This window comes from Loxodonta africana, chromosome 9 (genome assembly GCF_030014295.1).
Source record: "Loxodonta africana isolate mLoxAfr1 chromosome 9, mLoxAfr1.hap2, whole genome shotgun sequence".
Taxonomy (NCBI): domain Eukaryota; kingdom Metazoa; phylum Chordata; class Mammalia; order Proboscidea; family Elephantidae; genus Loxodonta; species Loxodonta africana.
The window spans coordinates 23522965-23541757 of NC_087350.1; the positions used below are offsets into that span (position 1 = coordinate 23522965).

At 37.4% G+C, this 18793-nt stretch overlaps 1 protein-coding gene across 12 annotated transcripts in view; it reads left to right on the plus strand.

Moving 5' to 3' along the window:
- AGTPBP1 (ATP/GTP binding carboxypeptidase 1) overlaps positions 1–18793 on the plus strand; it is a 195495-nt gene that overhangs the window by 164765 nt on the left and 11937 nt on the right. The window contains exon 26 of one of the 12 annotated variants that reach the window (XM_023544715.2): positions 14376–18781. The exons of 10 other annotated variants lie outside the window; for them this stretch is intronic. In XM_023544715.2, the coding sequence (XP_023400483.1) occupies positions 14376–14394 (19 nt within the window). In that variant the 3' untranslated portion in view covers positions 14395–18781. Of the gene's footprint in view, positions 1–815; positions 973–14375; positions 18782–18793 lie in introns of those variants that run through there. One more of the 12 variants, XM_064291167.1, reaches the window with a different exon arrangement.

An 18793-nucleotide genomic window follows, 5' to 3' on the forward strand; every position in this document is an offset into this window, starting at 1 on the left:
TTTGATAATTGCATTTCGGTGTAATTGATTTCTTCTGTAATCATCTTACTTTGTTTTATATATTTAAACGAATTCTTGAGAGAAGACATTCATTGGCTTCATTAGACTCTCAAAAGGGACCATGGCACACACACACAAAAAAAAGGTTAAGAACCCCAGTTCTGGTCACTCTGTGCACTTAAAAATACAACCTAATAATAAACAATTATGAATTCAGACACTTTTCCCTGTGAAATTTCACTCTGGCTCTTTCCCCTGCTTATTGACTTGCATCATTAAGCAGCCAGCCACTTCCTGGTGCTGCCCTTCTTCTTTCTCCCTCAGCTGCCTTTCCACACACCTCTACTTCAGTACTCACTTTATTGTATTAATTTAACATTTTGTGTTGACACCGTTGTATCCTCTAGTCCTCATTTCTGAAGAGGAGTTTTTCAGTTTTTTTTTTTGGATTTTTTTGAATTTTTCAATTCTGTATTTTGAAGCAGTCACAAACTTAACATAAAAGCTGGAAGTATAGTGAAAAGAACTTTTTTTCTTGATCTGAGAGTAAGTTGCCAGCCTGCTGCCCTGTCACTGTAAATACTTTCGAGCAGCGCTGTCCAATAGAAATACAGTGCATGCTACATTGTAATTTTAAAAGTTCTAGCAGTAACATTGAAAAAGTAAAAAGAAGCAGTGCAATTAATTTTAGTATTTTATTTAGCCAAATATATCTCAAATGCCATTTCAATACATAGTCAATATAAACATAAGGTATTTAACCTCCTATTTTCATACTAAGTCTTTGAAACCTGGTGTGTATATTACGCACATAGCACATCTCAGTTGAGACGAGCCACATTTCGAATGCTCCATACGTGGCTGGTGTCTCCTATATTGGAAAGTAGAAAATATTTCCTGTGGACAAGTAAAATCTATTTCCTGTAAACAAGAGCATTATCCTACTAACCACCATACAACTATCAAAATCAGGTAATTAGCATTCGTGTGATATATTCCATCTAGTCTTTTTTTTTTTAATAATATTTTATGGTGTTTCAGGTGAAAGTTTACACAGCAAATTAGGTTCCTCTGTAAAAATTTTTATGTAAATTTTTCCATGCCATTGGTTACAACTTTTACAATGTGTCAGCATTCTCATTATTTCCTTTGGATTTGTTCTGTTTCCATTGACCTAGCTTCCCTCCCTCTCCTGGCTCTCTGATCTTTGCTTTTGGGTAACTCTTAACTATTCTCATAGTTAATTTCTATAGGGAGCACATTACTAATGGATGGTATTGTTTATTATATAAGCCAATCTATTTGTTAATTATGCCGACTTCATAGAATGAATTAGGGAGTATTCCTTTTTTTCTGTGTTCTGGAACAGTTTGAGTAAAATTGGTGTCAACCCTTCTTTGAATGATGCAATTCTCTAGCGAAGCCATCTGGGCTGAGGCTTTTTTTGTTGGGAGTTTTTTAATGACATCTTCAATTTCTTCTTTTGTTATGGGTCTATTCAAATATTCTACCTCTATTTGTATTAGTTTAGGTAGACAATATGTTTCTAGAAATTTGCTGATATTTTCTAAGCTTTCAAATTTGTTGAAGTACAATTTTTCATAATATTTTGTTATGATTTTTTTTAGCTCAGTTGGTTCTGTTGTAATTTACCCATCTCATTTCTGTTTTGGATATTTGCATCTTCTCATTTTATATTTTGTCACTTTGGCCAGTGGTTTGTCAATTTTATTGATCCTTTCAAAGAACTAACTCCTAGTCTTGTTGATTCTGATTTTCTGTTTTCTATTTCATTTATTTCTGCTCTGATCTTTATTATTTCCTTTTTTTCTGGAGACTGGACTTCGGCTGCTCCTTTTCTATTTGTTCAAGGTGTAGGGTGAAGCTATTGATTTTGGCCCTTTCTTTTTTGTAGGCAGAATACAGAGGTTCTTCTAAAATAATTAAATATTTACTAGTTAATTTTACCCTAATAATATATCTGTGAAGTTATTCTGGAAAACCTAGGCTGCTTGCCCAGGCAGGACTTTATATTTAACAAAGCCAACACAAATTGGAATTTAAACTTAAATCGGGATTCTTTATGCCTCCTTTCTTAGACTCCACCTGTTCTGGCCAAATGTAAATGCTTTATTAAACCAGTTGCCATCTAGTCAACTCCGACTCAGGGCAACCGTGTACGTGTCTGGGTAGAACTGTGCTCAGGAAGGTTTTCAATGGCAGATTTTTCAGAAGTAAATTACCAGGTTTTTCTTCCTCGGTGTCTTTGGGTGGACTTGAATCTCTACTCTTTTGGTCAGCAGCCGAGCATGTGCCGTCATCACCCAGGAGCTCCCTCCATGAGTGTCTTACTAAATTTCCAGTCCCAGCACTCTATTGTTCAGTGTTAATCTGTGTTGCTTTACTTCTTTTTTGGTTTGTGTATTTATTGCTATAAATTCTCCTCTGAGCAGTGCTTTTGCTGTGTATTAGATATAAGCTTGAGACTTCTTTCAAGCTTTTTCAGTTGTCCCAACAACGTTCCCTTTAACAAAAGATCTAGTTCAGAATTACATGTTACATTTATTTATCACGTCTCTTTAGTGTGCTGCTTCAGTCTGGAATAGTTCCTCAGTTTTTCCTTGACTTTCATATCCTGGTGCTTTTGCAGATTGTAGGTCCTCAGCCCGAGTCTGTCTGTGTCTCCTCATGATTATATTCAGGAGAATGACAGGAATATCATGGACACTGTGGCTTCTCATTGCATTCTGTCGCAGGACATAGTTTTAATTTGTCCTCTTACTCACGATGTTCACTTTGATCACGTGATTAATATGGTGTCTGCCAGACTTTTCCATCGAAAAGTTACTTTTTTCCATTTCTAATTAACAAATATTTTATGGGGACATACGTCGAAACTATGTAAATAGAGCCCATTTCTCATTAAGCTTTCAGTTTAGTAATTTTTAAATTTATGTATATTGGACTCAGGATTTCTGATTTTATTCAGTAGGTTTTAATTTGTTACCATTTGTTTTGATGCTCAATTTTTTTTCTTATCTGGCCTCTTTAAACAACTCATGTATGTTTTTGATATGGTCCCATCACTTTTTGAGTATTTTCTTCTTTCTGGCAAAACAGGATTTCCAAGCTCATCTTTGCACTTACTTTACCCCAGGCTGTAACTCAGCTCTTTCCTAAAGTCTCCATGATGTCTTCTAGTGGTGAATGGTACTTAGGTGTAGGTCTAGCTTTAAGAAGTCAACTTTCCATCTCTGGGAACTAGGGAATGGGTTAAGGAATTGGATCTGAAGATCTAACTGGTCTTCATAAAACCTTTTAACCAATTCTTCTGCTTTCATCCCTATCCTGAAATGCCTTCTTTAAAAATAATCAGTGTCTCCAATTCCTAAATTTTTCTGGGCTTTGTAATGCAATTCAATATTTTTCTTGTTGATTCCCGTTATTGCAGGTACATAGCAAAGTGAAGGAAGTTGGAACTCAAGGCCCTGACTTTCATCCATCTGCCTGCCCTCTCCCAACATTTTGTTGATATCTCTTCTTTGCTATCATCTCTCCAGTTTTCTTTTTCCTTGTGGATTTGTCCTTTTTTTAAAAAAAGGAAATTATTCTTTTACTGTCATTTTTGTGGTATTTGAGGAAGGATCAGAAATAAATGCTTATGTTAAATCCTCTAGGTTTTACCCAGAAGTTACAGAACTTCCTTTTCAGTGAAGCCTGTGGTTGAAAATTAAATATGTTTTATATTCCCAGAGCATCCATTGGAAATTACCACATGTAAATCATTTTAATTTAACCCAACTGTGTTTGCTGTATAATAAGAGTTCCATCTGATACAATACCAAGTCTGTATTATGTTTTTTGCTAGGGGGTGTTTTTTCTTCTCAAAGCTGAGAATGTTTGTAAAACTCATATAGAAGCATACGGCTATAGTGTTTTGTGCTTAACAAAAAGTATTCTTAATTTACCTGCTACTTGAACTATTAAACAATCTCAGTGACTCTCATTTAAAGGATTTGAGAATGAGACTGATAGAACGTTTAAAAATATTTCTTATTAGGATGTTGGGGTGGTAACTAAATTTCAGGATATTGGGCATGTGGGCGAAGTGTGTTTTATCATAATTTCAGTGATATATATTTCGATGAAGCCTAATTACTGTCTTAATGATCAACCATACAGTATATGGACCTAATTTTTTTTTTCTTAAGGTGATGTTCACATAGCATAAAATTAACCATTTTAAAGTAAATAATTCTGTGGTATTTAATATATTCACAATGTTGCACAAACCATCTCCTTTCTTTGCCTCTAAAACTTTATCATCCCCAAAAGACACGCCCATACCTAGACATTTCAGATAAATGGAATCATACAATATGTGACTTTTCATGTCTGACTTCTTTCACTTAGCATAATATTTTTGAGGTCCATCCATGTTGTAGCGTGGATCGATACTTCATTTCTCTTTGGCTGAATAATATTCTTTTGTATGCGTCTACCACATTTTGTTGATGGACATTTGGGTTGTTTCTACCTTCAGCTATTGTGAATAGTGCTGCTCTGAATATTTGTGTATGTGTTTGAATACCTGTTTTCAACTCTTTTGAGTCTATATCTAGTAGTTGAAATCCTGAGTGTCTTAAGTTTGACCCAAAGGGGTATGTGGGTCTTGTGGATGGTCCGTCAGGTGTGGTACAAGAAAGCGAGACTCACACAAGATGGCCAGGAAATAAACAGAATTCGGTACAGGTAATTCCTGATTTGCAACCTATTTGAGTTAGGACGAGCTGCACTTAAAACCGTCTGTTTTTTGTGGCCTTTTGTACATCTTTTCATTAGTAATTTGCTGATGTTATGATTCTCAGATGTTCAGCGTTATGGTTTATGAGGATACTAATAATAAAAGGAAATAATAATGAAAATTAAAAAAAAAATGAAGTATTCGACTTACGTCAGATCTGACATATTTAGAACCCCATCATAAGTTGGGGACTACCTGTACTGACAAGTCCTGGAGAGGAAACTGTAGCACAGACTTGACACAGGGCCATATAGGAGGTTGCACTGGGGAGAAGCCAAGACAGAACAAGCCGGAATTCTAGGAGAGGGCTTATGTATGGCAAGCAGAATGGGGGCTGGTGATTATGGCACACTGAAGTTTTATTGGTCAGTTTAAAAGTTTCTAGTGTATTAGCACTGGAAAAAGAAGACGTTTTAATCGTGGAAACCCATGTGGGGGATGGCTAGGAGGGACAATGAGTAACTGCAGCTGTTGAGAGACTGGGTTATAAGATAGTTATGGATTTCTATCACAAGAAACGATAATGGGGCATGCCCGGGGGGGCAAGGAGTGACCACAACTGTTGAGAGGCCTGGTGACAAGATAGGAACGTCCACGTCAGAAACTAGGTGAAAGGGCAACTAGGAGAATTAACAGGTACCAAGACAGCAAATTTGTAGGCCGCCCGACAGCAAATTTTGTAGGCCGTAAATTGGCTTTATGACTCTGGGGCATATGTAATTCTATATTTAACTTTTTAAAGAACCACCACACTGCTTTCCACAGTGGCTGGGCCATTTTACATTCCCACCAGCAATGGAAGAAGGTTCCATTTTCTCCACATGCTCACTAACATTTGTTATTTTCCATTTTTCTCATAATAGCCATCCTAGTGAGTGTAAAGTGATCTCATTGTGGTTTCAATTTGCATTTCCCTAATAACTATGTTAAACTTCTTTTCATGTGCTTAATGGCCATTGTATATCTTGTTTGGAGAAAGGTCTATTCAAGTCTTTTGCCCATTTTTAAATAGGTTTGTTTTTCTTTTTTGTTGTTGAGTTGTAAAAAGAGTTCTTTATATATTCTGGGTACTAGACCCATATCAGGTATTAAAAAACAAAACAAAAGACCAAACCTGTTGCTGTCAAGTCAATTCCCACTCACGGTGACCCTACTTACGATTTGCAAATATTTTCTCTCATTTTGTAGGTTGTCTTTTCACTTTCTTGATGGTATCCTTTGATATATGAAATTTTTAGTTTTGAGGAAATTTAATTTAGTTATTTTTTTCTTTTGTTGCCTGTGCTTTTGGTGTCATATCTAAGAATCTATTGTGAAATCCAAGGTCATGAAGAGTTACCCCTGTGTTTTCTTCTAAGAAACATAGAAATATGTTTTCTTCTCTCTCTCTCTTTTTTTTTTAATAGCTTTAGCCTTTACATTTAGGTCTTTGATCCATTTTGAGTTAATCTTCATATATGGTATAAGGTAAGGATCCAATTTCTGTTTTTTTTTGCATGTAGAGATACAGATGTCCCAGCACTGTTTGTTGAAGAGCCCATTCTTTCCCCCATTGAATGGTTTTGGTGCCCTTGTTGAAAATAAATTGACCATAGAAGTGTGTAGCTATTTCTGGACTCTCACTTCTATTCCATTAGTCTAAATTTTTATGCCAGTACCACACTCTTTTGATGACTGTGGCTTTGTCTTAAAATTTGAAATAGGAAAGTGCAAGTACTCCAGCTTTGTTCTTTTTTAAGATCTAGTTTTGGTTTTTAATGGGGAGTCAAATTTGTTTCTAAATCTTGGAAGATTTGTATGAGTTCATAAATATGTGTTATGGACATGTTGTCTGGTTTAATTCACAGGTCAGAGTTAGTTTTATTTTCCCATCACAATATAATAATAATAATTAAAAAAAACCCAAACCGGTTGCTGTCGAGTTCGATTCTCACTCATGGCGACCCCATGTATTGCAGAGTAGAACTGCTCTCCATAGGGCTTTCAAGGCTGTGACTTTCAGAAGTAGATCACCAGGCATTTCTTCCGAGGTGCCTCTGGGTGGGTTCAAACCACTGACCTTTTGGTTAGTACTTGAGTGCTTAACCATTTGCGTCACCCAGGGACTCCTATAATGATGATAATTCTAACTTAATTCTTATTCTTTTACAATGTTTTGTTTTTTTCCTAGAATTTTTTTTCTTTTGATGTTACTTAAAATTTAGTGCCCATATTTCTATCAGTATTTGGAAACATTTAAAAAGTAATGTATCTTAATTAAGAAATGCTCCAGGATAGAGTTTTATATACATTATAGACATTAGAAAATTTAATAATAAGTTGTTTCTAATACCACTATTAAATTGGACTTGAGCTGGAAAAATTATTTTTAAATATACTTAGAATTATGTTGTGTGTTCATAATTTTTTAAAAGTCTAACACGATGTATTTTGATGAAGTTAGAATACATTCCTGTCAAGGTATAGGGAATGAGTTTAGGTTTGTGGACCAGTTAACATCATAATGTTGCTTGTTAAAGGCTCAACTCCTGCCTGCAGCATTACAACAGAGACTAGGTGGAGGTTATTGGTAGAGTACAAACGTATTGATTGCTACAGACTGTTAACAGTAGAATGAAATATCAGCCTGTTAGCTTTCTAATTTCTTTATATGAAGCTAGTGTTTATTTATAAATTGTAGACACGTTTTCTTCTGAGGTAACTAAATTAATATAGATCAAGTTGTGACCAAATGTTAATAGCAATATCTAATCTCTACCTGTGTAGTAAGTAGTAGAACTTAACTGGTTATCAATGTGTTTCTTTTTTCAGTGTACACTTTACCATTTAATCAAGCTAATCTTTAAGAAATTATCTTCCATTTTAATGACTGTGATGCACATACTTGAGTCTGGTTTGCCTTTCTGTGAGTCATTTATTGCTACCACTTAGAAAATGCTCACGCCTGTAATTGCTATTGGAATACATATCGTGCCATGTAATTGAAGTCATGTAATCATGACTTCTAGTCCACTGGAAATCATAGCTGCTCATAACTAAAAATTAAGTAAATGATATTCTATTGTCCCCACAAATTAAGGGGAAATTGTAATCATTCAGAAATGACGGGACTAATGTGAACACTTCAGGATCCCAGGCCAGATTTGGTTGTAGAAGACTTTGAGGCTTGTCATAAGAGAAGTAAATGAAGCTTATAATTGAGATCCAGAAAAGTATTACGTCAGTAATTGTTAGTCTCTGAAATTTAACTATATACAAGGAATTTGATGGCCTTATGTATTTATAGATATTTATTATGTTCTTGGTAGCCTCTTGGAAGAGTGAGGATATTCCTTTCACGTAAGTGTCTATTTGAAACTTTAAAATTAAGAACTACTTTTCATTTTCCTTTCAGTGCATGTTTCCTGGCCACAAATTATTTTAGTTTTTGTTTATTTGGAACTATTCTTATTTCAATTTCACTTTTGCGAACTTTGTCAGTACAGGATTCTAGTTTGACACTTGTTTCCTTTCAGCCCTTTAAAGATGTCAGTGCATTGAATTTTCGGCTCCCATTGTTTTTGTTGAGAAATCACCAATTTGTCTTATTTTTGCTCCTTTAGAAGGTAATGTGTCTGGATGCTTTTTGATTTTCTTTTGGTCTCTGATTTTTAGCAATTTAACTGTGAGAGCCTAGGTGTGGTTTTCTTTTATTTATCCTGCTGTATTTAGGATTTGTAGTGCTTCCTAAACCTGTGCCTTGAGTGTTTCATTGCTTTTGGGAAATTCTCAACCATTAGCTTTTCAAATGTTGCTTCTGTCACATTATTTTTTTACAGTTTTAATTTATGTGGATGTTTAATCTTTATCTTCTATCCTTTTGTGCTCTTTGCTTCAATCTGGAAAATTTCCACTCACTTATTTTCTGTCTCACTAGTTCTCTTTTCAGCCCTATCCAAAAGATTTTATGTTAAACCTATCATTGAGTTCTTAATTGCAGTAATATATTTTCTGATTAAATTTTTCATTTGATGATTCTTTTTTTTTTTTTTTTAATAGAAAATAGATGGTGAAATTCTTGTCATGTGTTTTCTTGGACATATTAAAAACTTTTTTTAAAAAACATTTTATTGTGATTTGGGTGAAAGAGCAAATTAGTTTCCCATTCAACAATTTATACACTTTTTGTTGTTTTGTGACATTAATTGCTACCCCCTCAATGTGACAGCACTCCACCCCCTTCTTCCCCAGGTTTCCCATTTGCATTTGCCCATCTTCCCTGCTTCTTTCTGCCTTCTGAACCTTGTTTTTGGGCAAATGCTGCCCTTTTGGTCTTGTATGGTTCATTGTTCTGAGGAGCACATTACTCAGGGGTATTATTGTTCACATTTGTAGGCCTGTCTATTGTTTGCCTAAAAGGTGATGTTGGGAGTGAGTTCTCTTCCAGGTTTGAAGGGTGTCTAAGGGACATAGGCTTGGGGGTTCCACCAGTCTCTATCAGACTAGTAAGTCTGATCTTTTTTATGAATTTGAATTTTGTTGTACATTTTTCTCCCACTCTGTCCAGAACCTTCTGTTGTGATCTTAATCAGAGCAGTTGGTAGTGGTAGCCGGGCACCATGTAGTTCTTCTGGTCTCAGGCTATTGGAGGTTGTGGTTTGTGTGGTCCATTATTTCTTTGGACTAATTATTTTCTCGAGTCTTTGATTTTCTTCACTCTTCTTTGCCACAGACAGGAAAAGAACAGTAGTTGTATCTTAGATGGCCACTCACAAGTTTTTAAGACCACAGACTTTATGGACTGTGTCATGCGAGTTGACCTAGTTGTTCCCCGAGACCATGGTCCTAAATCCTCAAGCCCAGTGACCCAGTCCCTCAAAGTGTTTGGTTATGGCTAAGAAGGTTTCATAACTTTGTGCCCTGTGTGCTCTACTATATAGATAGATATATTTGCAGCACATACAAATACATATGTAGAAATATCCTCTGCCAAACCTATATATGCTCATGGGTATATTCCCATATGCCATCCCATACCTGTTCAGCTTATGTATCTACTTATGTGTTCACTCTTAAATTGTTATGTGTTATCACTGTTATTACAGGATTGTGTATGTAATAGTATTTACTGTTGTTGCCTTTTACTTTTGAGTTCTTGCCAGCATCTTCTTTTGCCTTTGTCTTGTGCAGACATCCCCTTATTGTGTATTCCTTTTCCTTCACCTAAGTTAATAAGTGTCTACTATCTAGTTAGTGATTTTTCTTCCCTCCCTTTCCCATCCCTGGTAACCATCAAAGAATGCTTCTTTCTATGTGTAAACGTTTTCTTGATGTTTTATAATAGTGATCTTATACAATATTTGTCCTTTTCTGATTGACTTATTTTTCTCAGCATAATGTCCTCCGTGTTCATCCATGTCATGAGATGTTTCTCAGATTCATTGTTATTCTTTAACATTGCATAGTATTCCATTGTGTGTATGTGCCATAGTTTGTTTTTCCGTTCATCTGTTGATGGGCACTTAGGTTGTTTCCATCTTTTGCTATTGTGAATAACACCACGATGAACGTGGATGTGCATATGTCTACTTTGTGTCATGGCTCTTATTTTTTTAGGATATATTTACCTAGGAGTGGGATTGCTGGATCATAAGGTATCTCTATTTCTAACTTTTTAAGACAGTGCCATACTGTTTTCCACAGTGGTTGTACCATTTTACAATCCTACCAGCACTGTATGAGAGTTCCAGTCTACCCACATCCTCACCAGCATTTGTTGATTTCTGTTCTTTTGATCATTGACATTTTTGCAGACATGAGATATGACATCTCATTGTAGTTTTGATTTGCATCTCTGTTTTTGTTTTTAATGACTAATGATCACAGGCATTTCTTTATGTATTTGTTGGTTGCTTCGATGTCTTCTCTGGTGAAGTGTCTGTTCGTGTCCTTTGCCCACCTTTTTTACTTTTTTTTTTTACATTTTCTTTTTTTGTTGGGGTTCATTTTTATTTTATGTATTGTGCTTTAGGTGAAAGTTTATAGCTCAAGTTAATTTTTCACTCAAAATTTATGCATGCATTGTTTTGTGGCATTGGCCGCAGTCCCCACAATGTGACAGCGCACTCCCTCGTTCCACCCAGGCTCCCTGTGTCCATTTGACCAGCCCCTGTCCCTCCCTGCCTTCTCATGGCGCTTTTGGACAGGAGCTGCCCATGTGGTCTCATGTATCTGAACGCGCTAAGAAGCATGATGTTCCTTGCGTGTATTGTTTTTTGTTTTATGGTCCTGTCTAATCTTCGTGTGAGGAGTGGGCTTCAAGAATGGTTTCAGTTCTGAGTTCACAGAGCATCTAGGGGCCATAGTTTCAGGGTTTTCTCCAGTCTCTGTCAGACCATTAAGCCTGGTCTTTTTATATGAATTTGAATTCTGTTCTACATTTTTTTCCTGCTCTGTCCAGGACTCTCTGTGGTGTTCCCTGTCAGGCCTTTGCCCACTTTTTAATTGGATTGTTTTTCTTTTTGTTGCTAAGGTGTTGAAATTTTCTATAAATTTTAGAGATTAGTCCGTTTCAAGGTATGTCTTAACCAAAAGTTTTTTCCCAGTCTGTAGGTTCTCTTTTTACTCTTTTGGAGAAGTCTTTTGATGCACATAAGTGTTTTAATTTTTACAGTGTTCCAGTTTAGCTTTCGCTATTTGTACATTTTTGTTATGTTTGATAGTCAGTTTCATAAATTAGGGCCTCTACGCTTGCCCCTATGTTATCTTCCAGCAACTATTTAAAGTTTTACATTTACGTCTTTAATCCATCTTGAGTTAGTTTTTGTATGTGGTGTGAGGTATGGATCTTGTTTAATTTTTCTGCAAATAGATACACAGTTGTGCCAGCATCATTTGTTAAAGAGTATGTGTTCCCCATTTAATGGATTTTGGCTCTTTGTCAAAGACTGGCTATCCATAGCTGGATGGATTTAGTTGTGGGTTCTCTATTCTGTTCCATTGGGCTTTGTGTCTATTGTGACAATACCAGGCTGTTTTGACTACTGTTGCTGCATAGCAGGTTCTGAGATCAGGAAATGTGAGGCCTCCTACTTTGTTCTTCTTCAGTAGTGCTTTCTTTGTCTAGGGTCTCTTTCCATATAAAGTTGGTGATTCATTTTTCCATCTCTTATAAAGAATGTTGATGGAATCTGAATTGGGATTGCATTATATCTATACATCACTTTGGGTAGTATTGACATTTTCACAATGTTGAGTCTACCACTCCATGAACATGGTATGTTTTTCCATTTATGTAGGTCACTTTTGGTTTCTTGCAGTAGGGTTTTGTCATTTTCTTTGTATAAGTCTTTTACATCCCTAGTTAGATTTATTCCTAAGTTTTTTTTTATCTTTTGGGAGGCTATTGTAAATGGTCTTGTCTTCCTGATTTCCTATCAGGATTCTCTTTGTTAATGTAGAGGAATCCTACTGATTTTTGTATGTTGATTGTACCCTGCCACTTTGCTGAATCCTTTCATTAGTTCTGGTAGCTTTCTGTGGAATCTCTGGGATTTTCTATAGGTAGGATCATATTGTCTGCAAATAGGAATAATTTTACTTCTTACCAAATCACAGTTATTTTAAAGTTAATGCCTGTTAACTCCAATATTTGGATCATCATCTCTGGACCTGTTTCTAGTGGATATATTTTTTTCCTTGTTATGTTTCTTGACAGCCCTATTAATATTTAAGAAATGTCATATATTTTTTATAAAAAATTATAGAGACTTTACATGGTACCTTCCTTCCAAGAGGTCTCAGTTTATTCCCTGCCAAATAGTTAGAGTAGGTTAGCACCCCAGTTCAGGGAGGGACTAAGCTGACTTGTGGTAGGGTTGCAAAATTCATGAAACTTGTTTTGCCCTTATTTCACTCCTCTCTAATTTGTAGCCCCTCAGGGATCACAGTTGAAGGTCTAGGGCTCTTTCTCTTTGGCAGGCCTTCAACTCCAATATTTGTCTCCTTAGTACCACAAGACTTCCAAAAATTGTTTTTTTTTTTGGGGGGGGGAGGGGATTTGGTTTTGTTTTTGTTACTTTCTGCTTTGCTTTTTAGCTTCTTGCTCTATGGAGTTTAAGTATATGTCAAATGCCTTTAGGGGAGAACTGTTCAATGTTGGGAGCATATCTGTGAACCTTCTTCCTTTCAGGGCGCTTGACTTCTTAACTTTTGGCTACCTTGGCAGCCCTGAACTCTAATCTTTAACTGTAACCCAATTCTTTGAAATTTCTGAAAGCTCTGATACCTTTTAGCATCTGCTCTTTCTTGGCCTTAGTTTCCTCCGGACTTTGCTTCATGTACTTTTTCTCTTTGCTGATTTTCCTTTGTATTCTTTCGTTGTAGTAAATCATAGCTAGGAGTATGACTATGTGCTGAGTCCTGTGAGTTCCTCCAGGTCAACCATCAAACCAGAGGGTGGTCTTGGGGATCCCTTGCTCACATATCCACTCTGAATTTCTGTTGAGTTTATTTATCTCAGATTTTAGGGTTCAGCTGAAAATGATCAGAGACAGGTTGCATTGTAATCCCTTTACGTATATGTGCAAACTGAGGGGCAGAAGGAGTAATTTACCCAAGGTCATCCATCTAGCAGTTCCTGACAGAACCAGGAATTGGATCCAGGTGTAAGTCAAAAGCCCCCTGTCATCTCATTAAATTATATGTCCTCCAAGTATATAAGCAAAATTATTAAAATGTACGGGTTTCAGTTTTGGAAGCCCTCCTGCGTTATTTGGGCAATGTGTCTGCCATTTAACACTTTGATCATGTTTAAGAAATGTTTTTAGGTCAATAGCTAAGTAAGTTGGAGTTTAGTGACTTAGTTAATTACTGTTTTCCAAAGGCAGCTTAGTTATACTTTTTTTCCCCAACAAAAATATCAGTAAATTAGCAGCTTTCTTTCCTTCTTTTCAGAGAGATAAATATTCTCTTGTTAAATATTCTGTACTCTTGTTGTGTGTGTATGTATACTGGAGTCACTTAAGTCATTGCTTATATTTTTTATGGACAATTTAATTTACTTTGTGATACTTAAAGGATGCCATATTTACCTCTTATCTAGAAATCATTGTATAAATTATAATGACAAAGTACCTTGTAATATATGTGCAGATAGAATTTTCTTTCACTCTAGACCTGACATTTCAACACAAGAAACCCAAACACAATTAGCATTTCAAAAATTACTGATAGTTTGGGCAATTGGTCATTTTTTTATTTGTGCATCTCTGGTTTACACAATCGAAAACTGGTGCTTGAAGAGCGTTTGTGGCGTGGCTGAGGCCACACCGCCGGTAAGGAGGGGAGGAGGGGCTCAGGCCTGGAGCTCCTGCTCCATGCGCAGTGCTGCGTTTCCACCACGTACACACAGGCCACGGAGCAGAGGAGCTGCTTCTGCTTTCAGAGATGTAAAATCAGCTATATTAGAAGTGGGATGGTGTAAATCTGAGGGGGACAGCGATTCGTTTAGGTTGAACTTTGTGTTTAGCATGAGGGTAGCCAGCAAACCTTTTGAATCTGAATGAAGCAGAATCTTTTCTCTTCTCTTTAGAAATCAGTTGGAATTATAAACCTTCTCTGCATCATACGGCATCACACAGCAGAGATTTCAGTGCGTTCATCCTGTGAAAAGGCCCTTTGGGTGAAGGTTTTGATATGTTTCTTGGAGCAGCATGGGGAGGACTTGCTTGTGGACTAAAATGCTCTTCTCTTTTAGAATGAAGTGTTTCGTATTGAATTGCTTTTTTTTTTTGGCTCAATCACCTTTACCCTGATAATTAAAATCTAGAATAGGATATTAAGGCAGGAGTAGATAAGGCAACTTTTGGAGAATGAGGCAAAACAGGGCAAAAAGAGTAAATCTCTGTGAAGAAAATGAGGCAAACAGAGAAGTAGTGGTAGAAAAACAAAGTAACTGATCGGAAATAATTAAATGCTTGTTAGATGTTCTTCTTAGATTGAAAGGATATTTCGGTTCTTATCTGCTGATGTAAAGGGAACAAATTGTTTATAACTGTAGGACAAATTACCTTAATCTTTTTTTTTAAGTGAAGGTTGTTGTGAGTATCATGTGAGAATAATGTATATGAAGGCACTTTGTAAGTTGTAAAGTGCTCTAAGCCTATGTTGGAATTATTAATAAAAGTAAAGATGAATTTTTATGATCGGTCTCGTGCCTTTAATTTTTTTTCACTAAAGTAAAATAGGTGATAATGGGTAGTATACAAATTGATGATCTTGTGAACCTCATGACTTCTCATAAAGAGTTCATAGACATTTATTCAGTGACTACAATGTGTCAGGCACTTCCTGGAGCTGACGGGGTACTGAGATGGCTAAGCCACAGTTCGTGACCTTAAGTGGCCTATGATTGACTACTGAGAAGACAGGCACACAAATGGATGGTTTCAGCTGAACGTGGTGACCGATCAGAGGGACCGTACGTGCAGGTAGAGAGGGCATTTAGAGAGCAGGCAGTCGTCTCAAGAGGGGCTTTAAGGAAGGACGTTTGAAGATGAGTCTGAGCTGCATTTGGAAGGAAGTCAGAACTAGTTAGGAGAAGAAAGTATGCCCTGAGCAGAGGTAACAGTGTCGATAAAGGCTTGTCGAGAGATTGGCAGGGTTTGCTTACTGAGAACTTTGGCTCGGATGACTCACTGAATGAATGATACTGAGAAGATGAGAAGACACTGGGAAGAAGCATGAGCTCACTTGTGAGCATGCTGTATTTGGGGTGCTTGTGAGATAGCCACCTGAATGGATCTAGTAAGTCCATGCATGTACAGGAGAAGTTCCCCGGGTGGGGGGGATCAGGCTAGAAATGTCAACTGGGAAATTATCAGAATACAGATCAAAATAGGTGAGCTCACTTACAGAGGGCGTATGTATAAGAAGAACTGTTGGCCAAGATAGCATTTTAGAGACATTGGCACAGTGGTTAAAGAGCTTGGCTGCTAACCAAAAGGTTGGCAGTTTGAATTCATCAGCTGCTCCTTGGAAACCCTGTGGGGCAGTTCTGCCCTGTCCTGTAGGGTCACTATGAGTCAGTATTGACTCAACGGCAATGGTGTTTTGGTATGTTTGATGAATACACGAGACTGGGCAGCACACGGTCAACATTGAGAAGGGACAGAGAGGAATGAAGAAAACCAGAAGAGAGCACTATCAGAATTTTCACCGTGGTTAAGTGTACAGAGAGATTCTGTAAAGATGGTAATTGGATATAGTATTATGAAGGGTGGTTTCAGGGGAGTGATGGAGGCTATAAGCTTCTGCCTTATCTCAGTCTTCCCTTAGTCCCTTAAACCTGGATCCACTGATCTCTCTCTCTCACACCTACACTCACACGTACACATACATTCAAACACAGATGTGCACATCTTTCTTCACCTCTAATTCTTCACCCTCCTTTGTGCACTCAGTCCTACTAATATTCCAGAGTTGGCACTGGTGGCCCCATCCCAGTTGCTGGATGTATTCTGTATACTTCAGCTATACGGTAGACTTTAATGAAGCTGAGGCTAGGAATATGATTTTGGTAGGACCTGAAGAAATACAATTAAATATCAAGGCCAGTATGAGTTACAGGAGTGGAATATTAGAGTGTGAAACAGGTCCACTCCTGGGTGTCAGAATGGGTGATGCCAGGAGGTGACTGGAGTTCATGTCACACTCAACATTGTAAATGAGCCACGATCAGGAATTGACAGAATCAAATTATTATCTGGGTCCAGAGCCCTGAAAATGCCGTGTTACAGGGTTGTTACTTTGAGTTTCCAGGAGCTTGCCTCCCAGGTCGAGCCACTCTTTGTCTTGAATTAAAGGTTCACGTCAGCTTCTGCCACCAGCATTGCTCCCAGTCTCCCTGCTGTCCAGGCTCTGTTGTGGGAGTCTCTTTTGCTCCTGAATCACGTCTTTCCTTCTGTTTCCTCATTGACGCACAGCTAGGTAGACTAGGTAGGCTTTTCCTTTAAGCCCTTTCCCGTAGTTCAAATTGATTAACTTTCTCATATTCATTGCCCCATGTAGAGCTAGATCCTTGCTATCACTCCAGGGCACTGGCTGGGCTCCCCATGACCAGCTTCTCTGACGCCAGTCTGTTTTCCTGGCCTGGAATTCTGCTGTCCGTAGATCTCCTGAATGACGCTTCCCTCCTGCTTACCTGCTCACCTGCTCACCCTCTGCATGGATTTTGTGCTCTTCCTACCTGTGGGGAGACCCTGGGATGCTGCCGCGCGTCCCACGCTGGCCACTGTGCCTTGGCTCTGCAGTGCCAGCCTCTCCAGTCTGGTCCATTTCCCAGCCCTTGCACCAGTGTCTGTGCACGGCTTTGGAGCAGCATTCCAAATCTGCCTGCTTCCTTGCATGTTCCAGTATTGCGTCTTCTTGTTATGACAGGCTCCAGGAAGAAAACAAGCAAGTGTGTACAGGAGATTGGTCTTTCCTCACTTTCTTTCCACAGCTTCTCTCTTTCCCACCTCCTTTGCTTCAGCTAGTCATCATCTCGTCTGAGAACCACCTGGGACACCTCTGAGACTTTAAAACACCCTGGTGAAGAGGAGAAACTAATTATTGTACTTCAAAAGAAAGATGTTGAGAGACATTTTAAAAGGCAGATAATCTTTTAATCTTATGTATGTTTGTTTTTTTTCTAAAGACCTGTGCTAAACATTTTAGTTCATAATGAAAAGCTGTAAAGTTGTTTTTGTGAGTGTTAGGTTTGTTGTCAAGTCTCACACAACCTTCCAAGCCGAGTGGCATTGCTCAGCACTACTCTATCACAGTACAAGTGCGGAACTTTTAAAAGAAAGTTTGCTATGTAAGATCACGCTGGCTTTTGCAATATTTTTTTTCTTCAGTGAGGAAGATTAAAGCTATGCCACGAAAAAAAATGACTCTCTCCGGATGAGTTTTACCTTCTCTTTCCAGAAAATTAGGATCATGTAATCCATTAACTTTCCCTTTTCCCTTCTGCATTAACTGCCAGATAGCTGAACTGCGTTTAATATTTAGTTGCAATTATCCTGACCTTCTAGGTGACTAGTAACATCTGCTTCTCATTTTAACCAATTATTCTCTTCTCATTGTCTGATTTCATAGTTTTGAGTTGCATCAGCTATAAGGAATTGTTTTTGGAAGCAGGTTGGATATAAACAAGCATAGGTCTACGTGAAATTAAGGTAGCTTTGGTCACAAATGGAGACATTGAAAAGTTTCTGTAGTGTTTGTTAGATGTGTGTGTGTGTGTGTGCGTGTAAAATCTGGCAAATGGGGAGACATGAGAATAATGTGATTTTTGAAGAGGAAAGGATATGTTATGGACCCTAGTGGAAGGGTTGTCTTAATTCCAAACCAACTACCTAATGAAATATTTACAAGCACTTAGTGCTTTTAAGCAAGTATCTTATTCTCTGTCCCAAGGGAAGGTAATTAATCTGGATGTGGAGTCTTCACTTGTTTTTCTTTTCCTTTTTTCCTCAATCTATGGAAACTCTGGGGACGGGTACGTGGGCTGTATTTATGGCAGATAATCACTTTATAGACTTAGAATAAGTGGGTTCAGTGCACTGCTTAAGGAACCAATTAAATACCCTCAGTTTCTTATAAAGCCTATTGAAATTATCTGTTGCCTGATTTATAGTGATTAAAATAGAACTTCAAAAATAAATCTTAGTAGCCTGCAAATTGATGAAACCCTTCAAAGGAGTATCCAGTGAGAAAGTTCACTGCTATCTAATTGTAGGAGGTATATTGACATTCTTGCAATATAATTAAAAATTAGTTTTTCACCCTTTGTTGTCTGTACAAGGAACTTGCAAGGATTATAACTCTCTCAACTTGATCATTTGCATAACCTTTTTTAAAAAGTTAATTGAAATTACTTACATTAGAATTAAAGTTAAGCCAGTGTGGTGAAATAATCTAGTTTTAGAACTTTGAAATCTAATGAAGGTCTTGTGTGTTCTGTGT